Genomic DNA, 16,891 nt, shown 5'->3' on the forward strand with positions numbered 1-16,891 from the left:
TTTGGTGTTTTATCTTGTTAAAGAACTTTTGGGAGATCCCCAATTCATGTATTGCTATCCTAGTTATGGACAATGTCTATTTTATCCAGTTGAATAAAATAATTTATCTTGAAAAAAAAGTTATTATTAATATAATAATATAAATGTTAAATATATTAATATAAAAATAAATAATTTTTAAAAAAATAAATATAGAGATTATTATATAAAAACTAATTTAAAAGATACAAAGACTTGAGGGTATGATATTAAATTAGTTAAGTAAAAAATATTAGTGAATTAAATAATTAAGACATAAATTCATCACATAGTAAAAAATAATACATATAAAACTATTAAATTACATAATATTTTTTAATTTTTTAAACACATATCTCATATATAAGTATAGTTTCTTAAAATTTTGGGGGGACCGAGGCCACTACTCGCCCCCTCTAGGTCCGTCCCTGTATATCCAACTTAACTTGCATCACAAGCAATAGCTTGTCACTTTATTACTTCTAATATTATCCACGGATCAATAACTACCTCAATGAAGAATAACTTTCTATAATACAAGGGAAGAAAATTATCTATCTACAAGTGAAGTAATAATCAAATTATTACTCTCTCTTATAAATATTCTGTCAAACTCAAATATTTCTCAACTTTGTTTTACATATGACCTACTTAAACTCCACCCATTGTTCTGGAGCTAATATGAAACTATTTAGGGCACATTCACCATCATCTATGACCTCATTACTCAAAACCCAATTGCCTATAATCCATTTCGGGTAGGCTTTCGAAACATTATGTATAATCGTTTTAGTTTTACCAAATTTTTAATTATGAATTTTTTTAATTATTTTTGTTAAAATATATACTTTTTATTTAGAGTATTCATTTTTATATTTAATATAAGATAAATTATAAATATTTTAAAAATAAAATTTTAAAATTATTGTATTTTCTTCAAAAAAAAAAAAATAATAACTAACAAAGATGAAATTATATATTTTTATCTAATATAAAATTCAATTACAAATTTTTAATTATAAAAAATATGATTAAATTATAAACACAAATAAAAAGATTAAACCTAAAAATTATTCTCTTCCCAAGTCCTAACCATTTAAGCTATATTATTATTCTAATATATATATATATATATATATATATATATATATATATATATATATATATATTTCATAAATTTTAACATTTTTTTTTAAAAAATTTTTCTATTTTGATTTGCATTTTTTTTTCATCCTTCTCTTTCTTCTTCCTAACATAAAATAAAATAAAATCATAACTTAATACTTTATTTAAAATTTTATATTTTAGAATTTTTATTTTTTGATATATTTTTCTTCTTATTCTGATGGAAAAATAGAAAAAAAATTAAAAAAATGCATTAAAAGAAAAAAAAACTAAAAATGAAAATAAAAGAAAACGTAAAACAAAAAGACGAAGAGGATAACATATATATAGAGTAAATAACTATTTTTGACCATAAAAGATGTGAACGCTGACAAGACTGACCATGAAAAATTGAATTTAAAATTTTTGATCATGAAAGATGCGAACGCTGACAAATCTGACCATGAAAAATTGAAACTAGAGCTATACTCATACAAGATACATTTGGTTCGATAAAAATGACAAACCTTTAAATTTTTGTTGATAATTTCATAATAAATACCACTCACCTTTCAACTTCTTTCATCTTCAAACCTAATCCCTAACCCTAACAATATAACCGCTGTTTCCTCCTCCTCTACCTTTACCCTTCACCCTTCACGCCGCCACAACCCCCTTCCACCACCACCATCCCTTCCATCCCCTCACCCTCTCATCCCCTCCATCCCCTGTACATAACATCTATTTAACCTTTGATATTTTTTGGGGAAAAAAAAGAAAAACATAAATTATGGGGTGACACTAAAAGAGACATGTTGAATAGCGACAGTTTTTTGGAAAATTGCAGTGGTTTTTAACCGCCACAAAACAACATACTAACAGTTTTGAAAGCATTGCGGTTTAGGGCGTGGGCATGTGATTTTGCGGTGGTTTACAAGAACCTTTGACATAATCGCCGCAAATTCAATAAATCTATTTGCTGCAGCTGTAAACTGCCACTAGTTGGTAAATAGTTTTTTTTTTAATTGTGACAGTTTTTAACCGCCGCTATCCTGCACGTTGGTTTGAAAAAAATTGTGCCAGTTTGAAACTGCCACAATCTGCTATATAAGATTATAAAAAAAATTCTGAAAGTCAAAGCACTTTGAAATAACCCCCTTTTTATAGGTGAAATATCTACATGCACTAGCAAGGTTGTGAGTTTTGTCTACATAGCAACAATTAACAAAAGAAAGACAAAATGCTAACTTAACACCTCAACAACAAAACATCTATATAAACATAATCTTCATAACTCAACGCATTACAAAAATCTAAAGAAAACACTGCTGAATTTTTCATTTTCCACCTTCAATGCACCACAAAGTGCTTGTAGCGATGACGCCTTCTTGACCAATCTTCCACACAAAAAACAATAATGTCATGAGTCATTTTCTCTTAATCGAGCACCTCTAAATATGATGTTATTCCGTGCACTTCAAATGCTTCAGATTATTCCGTGCCTCCTTGTCATGTTTTACCACTTTCCAATTGGAACACTCAAAACAACATTTGATCCTTAGGGTTATCCTTCAAAATGCTAAAACATAGCAAAATCCAATCTCAAATTCATATAATGCAAGCAAAAGATAGTTTTAACACACCTAATAAACAAATAACATATCAAGACTAATTATGATAAATAAATTTATTGACAAGTAGCAAATGATAGAAGAGAACAAAGGATATTTCTTATTCATAAATGGGATGATTAAGCATCAGCAAGTTATTATCATTCACAATGGCTCTAATTAATAATTCTTTTGCTTCCTTGTGCTTCTTTCTCAGCATGTTAAAGCTGAGTCAAGAATAAATCCACCAAGTGTAATTTCCTTTTTTTCCCTCGTCCAAAGCTCTAATTACAACGAACGCTTGAATGGATGTTTAATTCATTTTCATTAAATATGTTAACAGATATAGATTGAAATCATTTGTAACTTGCAAGCCTATGAATCTAACATTTTGTTTATGTGCAAAAAATAATTTGATTTGCTACTGAAACACATGTAAATACGGTAGAATAAATTGTTTATGTGAAAAAATATTTTGATATAGTACTTGCACGTTTCATGTTGTTTTATTCAGGAAAAATAGTAGCCCATTTTCAATGTTCAGACAACCACCAAATTTTTGGGCAACCATGAAATTTGACATACAAAAGATATGGTAGAATTTTGAATCACTCACATCTTCAAGTTCTTTCATACATGCTTCAGCCTCTCCAACATTGCTGTTATTTTCCATGAGTATATAATTAGTTACTTTGATTTCTGTCACTTTAATCTCTCATGGACTTTCAAGTCCAGAGCTCGGGTGATGACAGATTAAATTGCCCGGCTTACTCTGGACCTGATTTCCATATAAGTAAAACTGAGTAATATATGAAAAGAAACTTGTATTGACACTTTCATGGTTAAATGCATCTCTCCAAGTATCCTAAGATTACATCATTTTTCCTCTATTATATCAAAAAAGGCCATAAAAATTATTCCTAAAGATGTACCTGCTCAATAAGACAATAACTTCTTCCAAAGATTCCTTGTAGTTTCTGCAGATGTTCATAACAATGTTATTTGTCTAAAATTGTGCAAAAAATAATTTGATTTGCTTACAAATGCACAATTTAAGGTTGGTTCATGAACATTCTCAAGCAATATTACATGCTCAAATCCTGCAACAGCATATGCCATCTCCCTAGCAAGCTCAGCTTAAAAGCACCTAAATTAAAAAATATATATATACATCAAAGAAAAACTTCATAGATGCTTTTGCTAAGGTGCATCTAACTCTTAATAAGCTTGCAAAAATTTAACATATAATAGCAAGAAAGAAAGCAAGTTTAACTGCAATATTACAAGCATAATGACCACCAAGCCTTTTAAGTGTTCACACCATTTTGTCAACCAAAATCATAACAATTCCTCTTTAAATCCCTCCTATTTTCTAGGATTACAAACTCAAACAAATTGCCATATAATTGGGGGCATTTTACACTTACCTTGTTTTCGCTTTGTATATTTAATCTGCAACCCAACTTCATATATAATGCAGAATACCATTACAATTTTCTTCATCCCTTTATTGTTATGTGTTGTAGCAAAAGTATTCGAAGTATTTATGTTCATCATTAAAACCCCAAGGATATAATCAAGAATGGCGTTGAGCAATGGCGGAGCCACATAGTGGATTCCCCCCTACTTTTAATTTTTTACATATAAATTATATTTAAATTTCCGCTTAGCCCCCTTTAAAATTTTATTTTAGTCTTATTTTATTGTGTAAATATTTTTGGCCCCCTCTAATATTTCATCTAGCTCCGCCCCTAGGGTTGAGCCCTCGCAACCTGGTCGTTATATAACAAATGCTCCTTTAAAACACCTTAGCTGAGCTCCAAAGCAAAGAGAAGCAAGAAAATATTATATATCACAATAAATACCCACATAAATGCGCTATGGAATTTTGTGCACAGTTCTACAGGATTTCATCCTATTTTCTTCTTGCATATCCTCTAAGAGTTATTATTAGAAACGCTTCTAAAAGGTCAGATAAATCCGCTTGGCAAACAATGGTTTATTCCATAAAGAATTAACAATTGAACATTGCAAGAAAAAGTGTGACTAATTTGATCCATGCAAGACACAAATACTGGTATAAATGATTGTTCTAGGTCCATAAAAGCAGTCATAACTCTATGTTGCACACCTCCCATATTAAGTTGGTATTTGTTCAAAAAGAAAAAATGAAAACGAACCAAGAATCAAAAGTTTTAAACTTTCAATAATTCAAAACAGAGAGTGTGATTGAAAAAGAAATTAAAATAAATAAAAGAATTTTAACATTAGCCTCCTCATAAGTTGACATGTAGCCAAAGGATACTCTTACAGCTCCAGTTGGTTTTCCATTAATTACATCATGATCATCCCAGCAAGCATGGCCAGCCTAAATGCAGAAATATTATTATTGCTTTTCATTATACAGTAACATCACATCTAGACCAATCACAGATAGTCATGAGCAAGTTAAAGCGGAAAATAGAAATACCTCTGTATTTCAAAAAAGATCCAAATGAGACAAGCCAAGGTAGTTTGCATATGCACTGGATTGCAGAAGCATCCTGTCTAAATAGACAGGAGGTGAAGATTATCTGTCACTATTCAATTGATGACTGTAAAGTAAAGTACAAATAAACAGTTCCCATAACCAACAAAAGTATTTTCTAAATTCTTCATCCAAGTTCTTGTAAAATTAAGTTGTATTGCAATTTGTAAACTAAAATAAGAACTTATTAATTACATAAGTATTAAGGGTGGCAACAATATCCGAACCCGTGGATACCCACCCCGTCCCTACCCGCTCGGGAGGATAATTATCCGCCCCCACATCGAAGCGGGTTTTTAACGGGGCGGGTTCTTGGGCGGGGTGGGGGCGGGGTTGGATTTAGGTTAAACACGTCCCTACCCACTCTTGTATATATAATATATGTAATATATATAAAATAATTAGTAAAATATTTAATAATATTGTATCATATTTAAATTTTTACTTTAATTTATATTATATATGTAATATGATTATATAAATTTTAAAATTTAATTTTATTTGTTAGATTTTAATAATTATAAGAACGAGTAGGTCAGGACAAGTACCCATAGAGGTGGGTTAGGGTTTAACTTTTTACTAGAAGCGGGACAGGTTTGATATGAGTTATTGTAGAGCGGGACGGGGTCATGTAGGGCAAAAACTCACTCCTATCCACCCCATTGCCACCCCTAATAAGTATGATTGAAGGAAGTTGGCTACTAGTGATTAAAAGAAAAAGAAAAGAAAAAGCTATAAATGTGTTTATTATGATGATACTTATTGATGATTGGGTTTGATTAATCAAATAAACTTATTTCAGAGATAAAAAATTTGAAACCACAACTTTAGTTCATGATTCACCCATGAGAGATTTTGGGCCATGCATAGGCTTTACCTGTTTCTTTACCTCCCTCAAAATGAAGGTGAAAATGTATAACCTTATCAAAGTGGAATGAATGTACAAATCAAAACTGAAATACAATAATATTAAGCAAAAACATTCTTTTAAATAAGCAAAAGAATATAAATGAAAGCAACTTGTAACTATTTCACAATAGATTTTAGCACAACAATCATTTATCTAAAATAGATATTAGACTTGTAGAACACAATTAGCATAATTAGGAAAAAATTTCAAGCCCCTCACCTCATTTTAGCTGCTCCAGTGATTGAAAAATGGAATAAAAGACCTAGGACAGAAAGGCTAGAACAGTGAGCAGAATCGAACAGCGAATTTGAAGGAGTAGGCGCGGACATCGAAGAGTAGATAGGACAGACCTGAACCTATGATACGTGGTGCCGGCGACGGAGGCTGGAGGTGACGGTGGTAGGACTCTCATGCAGCTGCATCCTATTTGAACCACACACTGCACAGGAGGAGATCGCGAGTAAATTGCAGCGGATGAGACAGAGCAAAGGAGCACGATGTCGACCTTGAATCTGGCAAAAGCAATACTTTTTTTCAAAGGGGAAAGGGTGCTTGTAATGAGGTTAGCAGCGACGAACATGAGTTTGGTAGGATCTGAAGATTTGAGGATGAGAGAACAATTGAGGACTGGGTTCAAGTTTGGTTTGTTGTGAGAATAAAAAGATAATGAGATTGAGGGAGAGAAAGGAGTGAAGGGGGGTTAAAACAGATTAGCAACTGTCACAGAATTCGCCGCTACAACCGCTGCAAGAGTGACAGATAGCTGCGGTTTTGCTAACTGTCGCAAAATAGCTGTCTCTTTTGTAGTGTGAAAATGAAACAAAATAAAGTGTAATTTTTTTGGAGGGTGTGTAATTGGAGAACACGGGTTCGATTTTTGTTTGTTTGATGAACTTTGCAAAATAAAAAAATTCAACAAATATCCCTAACAAAAATTATCAAGTAACAAATAATCAAATTGGGAATAGAATTATGATAACAAATTGTGACAAATAAATAGAATTAAAAAATCAAAAACCCTAAGACTTGAAAAATTTTAAAATAGAATTTAAAAATCAGAATCATAACAATAATGACAAATAAGAAGAATTTAAAAACAGAATTAAGAAAAAATAAAAAATCCTAAGAGACTGGAAGATGCAGCGACAACGCAAAGAGACTAGACGGTGGCAAAGAGGCTGGATGTTGCAAGACTAGATAGCTAACGAACTACGATGGAGCACGACGGCATTGAAAACGACAAAACACCAAGACATTGAGAACGACAAAACACCAAGACGCTAAGAACAGCTGGAGGCTGACGAACTACAACGAAGCCCACGCGGCTGCTGGATGACGTGAGGTTTCAATAGACGGCGGCAGAGAAGACGGAGAAAGAAAAATGGAGCCTGAGATTGCGTGAGTGAGAGAGGAGTTTGTGATTGTGTGCGCGGCGAGAGAGAAAGAGAGAGAAATAGTCACACTTCAAAATCGTGCCTATTGATACCTTTAGGCCACGTTTTTTAAGGGTGGTAATAAAAAACGTAGCCAAAGAATTTTAAAACGTTACCGTAAGTCCGTAACGTAACTCTATTGGCACGTTTTAAAAGCGTGTCTGTTGCTCTCTATGGCCACGCTTTTAAAACGTGACAAAAAAAGCATAGCTAAATCGTTAATCAATCGCCATCCTCATAAAAACGTGACTATTGACCCCTTTTGGCACGCTTTTAAAGCATTACAAGAAAAAACATGACCCAAATCTCTAATCAAGCGCCACTCTCGTAAAAGCATGTTCTTGACCTCTTTTAGCTACACTTTTGAAACATAGAAAAAAAAATATGGCAGACTTTTTTCTTGTAATGAGATTTCCAAGACATGCAATGCAAGTTCCTTTACTTCATCATTTCAAATTTGGGTTTAAGTTCTTGTAGTTCTCACTTCTCAATCATTTTATTAGAAGAAGTTGATAACTAATGAAATTCCTCGATTAACAACGCGAGATGCGTTTCTTTATTTCATCATTATTATTATTAACCATAACAAGCAGAGAAGCTTATGATATATATGGTTCTATCTGATCTCTCCCTCATCATCTATGATTTGTTAGAGAAGCCGAAGAGGTCAGAACAGCTCCTCCCGCGTGAGCATAGGGAAGAGCTCAACCCCACTCTCGACTTCACCAGGTCGAACACCACCACCTTCTCCTCCAGCTGACGTGTCCCTATGGCTATGGCTGCTCTAGGACTCGTCCCTCCATTCACGACCCCCAAACACGTCACCCCTGGCCGCGCCTGCACCATTAAGTTATCGCCGGAGATACTCCACGAAACCTCACGGCGGCTCTTCTCCACCTTCACCACCATATCCACGCTAGGAGGTTTTGCGTTGTTTATCCTCTTTGAATCGTAACACAACCCGAACGGCGCCACCGCGTTCACCTGCCCCTGCATGGGAAACTGTTTCACGAAAACGTGCCTGAACGTTTCGAATATGGTGTGGTGCAGAACCATGTAAGGTGCTGTGGTTGAAATCAGAGTAGCCCCAAGCATACCACTCGGAGAATACAACGACGATGACAATAATGAAGACGACGAAGGAGTCACTGGGAAGACGGAGTGGCCGTTGATTCTAATGGAGCTGATTTCCATGTAGTACTCTCCTTGCGGACTGACGGTTAGTGGAGTGTAAAGAAGATCACGTGAAAGATCGAATTTGTTGTTAGTGTAACCGAAAAGCTTTTGTGGGTTTCCAAATAGTACAGCCCCCGTGGAGGTTGGGTTGCGAGAAAGGCAAAGTGTAAATTGGCGCTGCAAACCAAAGTGTGATGCGAGTTGGTTAGGGAGGGAAATGGGCCCGTGGCCCAGCCCAAGAACGCCTTCAACCTTGTTGGGCAGACCTTTCTGGACCAAGGAGGAAGGCGCGCATGAGAAGAGGAACTGAGGGTCGGTGACCGTGGGCCCCAGTCTGGGGCCGTTGTTGGCGGCGGCGTTGATGGCGAGGACGTCTTGGGCGAGCTCCGACATGGCGATCTGTTGGGTGATGGGGTTGGTGGACATGAGGGCGCAGGTGTTGTTGTGGCAGCCTGGCCTGGGGAGAGAGGAGCCGACGCAGGTGTGGCAGGTTTGGGTGGTGGTGGCTGTGGAGCATTGGGTGGAGTGGCAAGAGGGTGCTTGGTAGGTTCTGGAGGAGTAGTGGGTTTGGCAGTTGATCCACATGTGATTGCCGTTAAGATCCAGAAGGAGTGGCACCAGGGTCATAGGGGTTCTCTTGTGAACGTAGGCCCATGGAAGCCCTGTGGCTGGGTCCTTGTGAACCGGTAGAACCAGCAGGTTGGGTTTGTAATTGGTTGTGGTGGGTGGATGGGAATGATGGGAGGTTGTGGATACAGATACGCAGAAGAGAATAGAGAAAGAGAGATAGGTGATGGTGAGTAGCAATTTGGAAGCCATTTTTGACATGCAAGAGAGCTTAATTACTAGTTAGCACTGCCTATATATATATAATTGAAACTTTTGGAGTTATGAGGAAAACGGTGATTCTCAATGATGAGTAGTGGTGACTGGTGAGTGTAAGGGGGCACTTGGCAGCGGAGAAGAAACGCCGGTTCTGATTTGCAAGGGAAGCCAATGAACCATGCAGCAAAACATCTCTTTCGCCTGCACTCGTTTTCGTCCTCCACTTCGTATCATATATATATGGACCACCTTTTCTCTTTATTTTGCACTGGCAAAGAATATTTTTGTTGGTGTTAAACTGGGCCGCCCAAGCCCAAAGAAAGACAAAACTACTACTCTACTCTGTCATCCTTTTTTATGTTGGAGTTAATGTAGAATGTTTGGGCCGTTGGAAGATTAGAGCATGGAGCCCATTAGAAAGACTTGTTGCACTTTCTACAAAAAGAAATTTGTTTGGTGACCTAGCTTGTAGCTGTGGCATGGCATTCTGTGTTTCTTCTCCTCCATATCGCTTTCAGTTATATACCCCAACCAAATGTCATACGCAACAATAATAAATACAAAAATCTAACCGTGATCTAAGGAGCATTGCTTGCATGAAATTAACTTAATATTGAGTAAATGACAAAACTATAATGAGGGGCTTGAATTTGATCCTCTGATGGATGGACTGTATGAGTTGGAGTTATATGCAAGTGGCAATATTCCCTGACAAACACAGATCTCTTAATGAGTAATTCACCTGCTTGCCCTTTCCCCCTTTTCTATTTTCATTTGTCTTCATCAGATTATATACATCACATATAGTAAACCCCAACTGTAACATAACATGTACTCTTAATTCTTCAATGCCAATCCCCTTCTACCTCAACTCACCATCTCGCTCCTTTTTCCTTTTCTTTTTTGGACCCTTCTTCAACTCTAGTTTTGCATTGGATTTTAAGTTACAAAACTACTTCAATATATTATTTAGGATTTTATTATTAGGTTAGTGTTACATTAATTTAATGGACGAATAATATAAAAGTTATTATTGCAAGGTGTAGCTGAAGATGTCTAGGAATGACTACACATGAGCTCCTAAACGACGGATTCCAATATTTAAGTTAGTAAAAGTGTAAGCAATGCAAATGTAGATTAGGTGAAAAATACGTGAAAGAATGTGGTATTTATAGAGTTGAAGAATGACTCAATCTCTTGGCTAAGAGTGGACGATTATATATAGAGTGAACAGTTATTCTCCTTAATGTCAATACCAAAAGTAAGGGGGAGCTCTTAACTTGCTCCTCACGTCGAGTTAGGCTCGGATCGTGGAACACGAGCCGTGGTTCAGTGCCCCTTAGTGACTCATCCTGATATTCATGTCTATCTTCTTGGGTTAGCTCGATCCTAAGATGGTGTTGTTGGACTCACTTTACAGATTCAATTGTGAACAACTATTTTTGTGTACGTTTTTTTTTATATATATCTTTTGCTTTTGGTATTTAAAGTGATAGAAAAGAAATGAAAGAAGATAAAAATATATATAACACAAGAGAACGTATATATAAAATCTAATACAAACATCATTTTTTGTAATTAATTAATTTTTTACCCTTGCTTGCTACTTATATACCTTTGAAACACAATATCCACATTGCTTATATTGCTTATATGTCACCTCTCCTCATTTCTGTCAAAGTAAAAAATATTGAAATCTATGTTATGTAAATCTGTTACAAATGTAAAATTCACATGAAAAATATTCTAATAATTATTTTCATGAAGGGAATAGCCACCTTTTAACAATAAAAGTATGTGGACTATATTATTATTTAGGTTTTCTAAGTTTGGCAACATACACACGTTTACGCATTGAAGTCTCCATTCTTTTATGACTAATAAGGAGTAACATTATTATTTATTTGGTGAAGGGTGAGGAAAATGCCACCATACCATATGGTAGCTAGAATAGTTGCCTCCCTCATGATTTCTATTTCATAGTACTGTTGCTGTTGCTGCCACAATTATTATTATCCTTTTGTTTGTTTCCTTCATACAAGAATGAGATCATTTGAACTGAGCAAAGCAAATAATCTATGATAAGTAAAAAATTAGAGGGAAAACCATGGTTGAGCGATTCGAATCTAAGGTGAAAAAGCTTCAAAGATTTTGTAACGCATTGAAAGAGACATATATATATATAATACCTAAAAATTACACAACGGTAGGACTTGATGAAGTACACCAAAACCAATTAATTAGTTAATTAAATTAAATACTTCTAAATGAAAGAAAATGATATTTGCACAATTAGACATGCATTTAATTAAATATTTGATAAACTAACTATGAACAAGTGTGAATAATGAGATGCTAATCGATAATTGCCACTAGTAAAGAGTCATATTAATTCTTTTTGTTAATAACCCTAAACCCTATCTATATATAAACTCTCTATTATTGATGGAATTGAATTTAATGACAACATAAGCTAAGTTCAACAAATTAAATTTAACTTCAAAATAAATGAGATATAGTAAATGGACACACAAAATAAAGTGTAGAACCGACACAGAGATAATGAAGAGTGAACTGATAACATATCTCTTGAATGGAATAGACTAGAAAAGTCAAAAGTGTCAAAATATTGACTATAAAGAAAGAAAAGAATATAAGTAAAGCATGACACTTCATCAATTTTATATAATAATATTTAAAAGATAAAAAAATTAACTAAAATAATACAAACTTATTATATTTAACAATAATTAATAAATTTAAATTTTTTTGTGTTCTTAATATTACTAATTCTACTGATATTCTTGGATGGCCTCTTTTACCTTCACATCCAAAAACAGAAATCCCATTAAATATCTTCCATTCTTGGTTTGGGCTCCTCTCTCACTCTCTCAGTTATGGAAGTAATTAACAGCACCACAACCGCTGTGCCTGCAACCAACCAAACTTACAAACACTCACATTCACATTCACATTCCAATAATGATTTCCCCTCCAAAACCATTCTCATTAGCATCACTCTCCTCACCTCTCTTACCCTATTCTTTGCCATTTTTCTTGTTGCATTCATGCTCCGTCGTCTCAAATCCAAACACAATGATGACATTTCAACGACACTGCCCTTCGCTTCAAGTAGTCCAGGTATGTATGTAATGATTTCTTCAAACACTAGTTTAGTACCAAGTAAGTAGTTAATCTTGCAACTATTTATTATTGCAGAAGTGAAGGGAGGATGTGTTGATCATCATCATCCAACACCAACAACACCAAATAAATTTCGAGGTGTTCAAGTGTTGACATACAGAGAGATAGAAGTGGCCACAGGTGGAATGAGTGAAGGAAATGTAATTGGCAATGGAGATTCTGGTTTGGTGTACAAAGGAATCCTAAGTGATGGAACTTTGGCAGCAATTAAACTCATGCAAAGGGAAGGGAAGCAAGAAGAGCGTGCCTTCAGAATTGAGGTCATTCACTTCACTACCTATGCTTCATTTAATTCACCCTCTTCTTTTAGGTACCCAAACCTTTAATGTCACTACTGTTTTCTTTGCTTTTCATATACACTGCTTGCTTTCTCCTTTTAGAAAAGGAGGAATGTTAGTAACAGTAACTTTTGTGTTTTCTAATCATTAATTGATCATTAATAGTATTATTAATAGTGTTTTTAATGATGTGAGATTACATCTAATGGTAGAAAATTACTCATTTTTTTTTAATGGTTAAGTGCTGGCCACAAAACACAAAAATTGCTGGTCTCCTAGACTTTCTCTTAGAAAAGCACAGGATACCAATATATTATTTCTGCCAACTTATTGTTAACAATAATTAATTATTATATTTTAAAGAAAATGCTATTTGTACATTAAAATCAGCCACTAATGTATTTATGTATAAATACATGTGTGGTTTAATTTATTTTTAATGTGTATTTATATTTCAGTATGTATTTTATATTAGTGGCTGATTTTGATGGCTAATTTTAGTGTACACGTGGCATAACCCATATTTTAAATACATGTATAAGAAGACACATTCAAAAAATACATATATAAAAATACTTTTATTAAACACAACCATAAAAAAAATATTTTTATTAGACACATTTACACTTTTATTAAATACAATTATAAATAAGAATTGGCAAAATTGATAGAAATTAATGGTAACGGAATTGTCTTCTTATTAACACCACACGTTACTCTTTGGAGTAATAACTAGATCATACATTAGTTACCAAATTTTAATGACTAACAATTTCTTATGTACGTTTGGGATATTAATTACTCTGCTATTTATTTATGGTTTATCAATCATACAAGCTATATATTAAAATTAATAAATTATTATGTTTAAACGTATAAGATAAAATAAATTGTTAAATTATTAGACTAAAAAAATTAGATTGATAGTTAAATAATAACAAAAAATAATAAATTTTAATAAATTTTAATATTTTTAATATTTTTTTATATTTATATATAAATATAATATATAATAACTAATTTTAATAATTAATTTTAATAATATATATATTTAACTTATTATATATATATATATATATATATATATATATTAAAATTAAAATTAATTGTTAAAATTTATTATTTTATATTTTAATATATATTTTATATTAATATCTAATTTTAGTAGTTAATTTTAATTTATAGAGATAATGTTTGTTTATATTTAGGTGAAGTGAATGATCGTAATTCCTTCACATAACTTACGAAACACAGAAGCGGTGAAACCGTGACACAGTCTGACTACTTTCTGTGACTCTTGATATCTCTATCAAGAATGGGACCACGTAATGAAAATTTGCGGTGCATGGCATACTGCATACTTCGTACCCCTTTATTAATTTCTTTATTAATTATTATGTTATAGCAGTACTCATAAATTGATGAGGCTTCTGGCTTCATTCAAACCTAGCACATGGGTGTGGCAATGGCAACCCCTAAACCACATTTTAATCCTCCTTTTTAATATCTACTTGGAATTAATTAAATTAAATTAAATGCAGGTGGATATCCTAAGCCGTTTGCACTGTCCTTATTTGGTGGAGTTGCTAGGCTATTGTGCGGACCAGCACCACAGGGTGTTGGTGTTTGAATACATGCCTAATGGAACACTCTATCACCATCTCCACTCTCTTAATTACAATAATCAATCTCAGCCGTTGGATTGGTGGACCAGGATGAGAATAGCCCTTGATTGTGCCATGGCTTTGGAGTTCTTGCATGAACATGCTCTCTCCCCTGTCATACACCGTGACTTCAAGACTGCTAATGTTCTCTTGGATCAAAATTTTCGTGCCAAGGTCTCGCATTTTGGATTGGCCAAGACTGGCTCTGACAAGATCAACGGTCAGATTTCCACCCGCGTGTTAGGGACCACCGGATATCTCGCACCCGAGTGAGTACACCCAATATTTCTCTTTTTAAAATATGATTCTTATATAAAATAGAATTTAATTTTGATGCATTGTAAAATCATTTTTGATTATGCTATATGTATATTAAAATTAGCTATTAAAGTCAGCAAACAGTAAAAAATATATGTTGGAAGGACTATGTTATGTATACACCAAAATTAGTCATCAGTATAAAATATATGTTATATAAATACACATTGAAAATAAATTAAACCACACATATATTTATACACAAATACATTGGTAGCTGATTTTAGTGACTGATTTTAGTATACAAATAATATTTTTGATGTTGGAATATAAATACACATTGAAAATAAATTAAACCACACATATATTTATACACAAATACATTGATCACTGATTTTAGTATATAAATAATATTTTTAAACTATTTTACATGTACATTTAATCATATAATGCCACGTTAACACGCATGAATGTCGTCTAAAAGAATAATTATGATTGCATCACTATGTAAAACATTTTACACTGTTAATACTTGAAAGTTAAACTCTATAAAATATTCAACTACTTTGCTTTAAATTAAAATTTTGTCTTAACTAACATTGTTGAATAATTTCAACTATCTTATTGTAGGTATGCATCAACGGGAAAGCTTACTACAAAATCTGATGTATATAGCTATGGTGTGGTTCTTCTGGAAGTGCTAACCGGGCGCGTACCGGTTGATATTGAGCGACCTCCGGGAGAACATGTACTTGTCTCTTGGGTAAGTATTCATTTTAATTTCCATCAAACATTAACAAATAACGACTTAATTGCATTGTTAATTATCAGGCTCTTCCAAGGTTAACAAACAGAGAAAAGGTGGTGGAAATGGTTGACCCTGCTCTTCGAGGACAGTACTCAAAGAAGGATCTAATTCAGGTAGGTACATATATACGGTCAAACTTCATTTCAATTATGATCTGCTAATTAATTAGTTAATTAGAATAATGTATGGTTTATACAGATAGCAGCAATAGCAGCAATGTGCATACAAACAGAAGCAGATTACAGGCCACTAATGACGGATATTGTTCAATCACTGATACCACTTGTTAGGAATCCCTCCTCCTCTTCTGTTACTTCATCATCTAGTTCCCTAAGATTTCTTAAAAGTCCAACCTATTAATTATTATATCTGAATTAATTTTGTTCTTAATTAGACTACTTACATCAGATATATATTTGATAAACATGTAAGGTTGCCATTAACCATGATAAGTTGTTACAATTAATATTCTTAAAAGGGCCTTAATATTGAGGGTAGCTACAATTAGTTGGTAGGTGGCTGATGCATTAATTCATTGAAAGGAATTAAGAAGTGCAATTAGGAAAAACAACACATGTCCAATGTTACATCAACTTATATATTATATGGATTATGTGTAAAATATTTATTGAACATTTAATATTATATTTTATAATTTTAAAATCTTGTTGAGTGTCCCATAAATATTGAAGAATTATAGGGTAGCTATCTAGAAGCAGTAAACTAAAAAGACCGGAATTATTTTAGTTGCCGGCGAGAGACTTGCAATATTGAATCTCTATCCTTCAAGTAATCAATGGTATCCTATCCATGACCATGACTAGTCACGCAAATGCCAAATTCTCCGTTGACACATGAAATTCAAAACTAATACAATAACCACGAATTAAACGATCCATTTAATAACTATATATTATTAGTACTTAAATAAATATATTATATTTTATATGCACAATTGGATTGGGTCTAGGAATTAGGAAACCCTGTTATTTTAGACCAGTGCTTATATATATGTCAGTTGTTATTAACTTATTATAAGTTAGATCGCAGAAACTGACAAAACCACGAGAAGGGTA

At 33.4% G+C, this 16,891-nt stretch overlaps 2 protein-coding genes across 4 annotated transcripts; one reads left to right on the forward strand and one right to left on the reverse strand.

Annotated features, from left to right (window-relative positions):
* Positions 1-8,127: 8,127 nt before the first annotated feature.
* Positions 8,128-9,800, reverse strand: LOC112758372 (basic 7S globulin 2-like). The gene has a single exon (XM_025807034.2). It carries the CDS (start codon positions 9,604-9,606, stop codon positions 8,242-8,244), a length of 1,365 nt encoding a protein of 454 aa, XP_025662819.1. The 5' UTR covers positions 9,607-9,800; the 3' UTR covers positions 8,128-8,241.
* Positions 9,801-12,286: 2,486 nt separating this feature from the next.
* LOC112758852 (probable serine/threonine-protein kinase PBL7) lies at positions 12,287-16,478 on the forward strand. 3 transcript variants are annotated; one of them, XM_025807629.3, is made up of 6 exons: positions 12,287-12,744; positions 12,823-13,067; positions 14,627-15,018; positions 15,638-15,770; positions 15,839-15,932; positions 16,018-16,478. In XM_025807629.3, exons 1-6 carry the CDS (start codon positions 12,501-12,503, stop codon positions 16,173-16,175), a joined length of 1,266 nt encoding a protein of 421 aa, XP_025663414.1. In that variant the 5' UTR covers positions 12,287-12,500; the 3' UTR covers positions 16,176-16,478. The 3 variants fall into 3 exon arrangements, with proteins under 3 accessions (XP_025663414.1, XP_025663413.1, XP_025663415.1); XM_025807628.3 differs by having other exon boundaries at positions 15,839-15,928; positions 16,014-16,478; XM_025807630.3 differs by having other exon boundaries at positions 15,638-15,755; positions 15,839-15,928; positions 16,014-16,478.
* The last annotated feature ends 413 nt before the right edge of the window (positions 16,479-16,891 follow it).

The sequence above is a fragment of the Arachis hypogaea genome, chromosome 16, assembly GCF_003086295.3.
Source record: "Arachis hypogaea cultivar Tifrunner chromosome 16, arahy.Tifrunner.gnm2.J5K5, whole genome shotgun sequence".
In the NCBI taxonomy this organism is placed as follows: domain Eukaryota; kingdom Viridiplantae; phylum Streptophyta; class Magnoliopsida; order Fabales; family Fabaceae; genus Arachis; species Arachis hypogaea.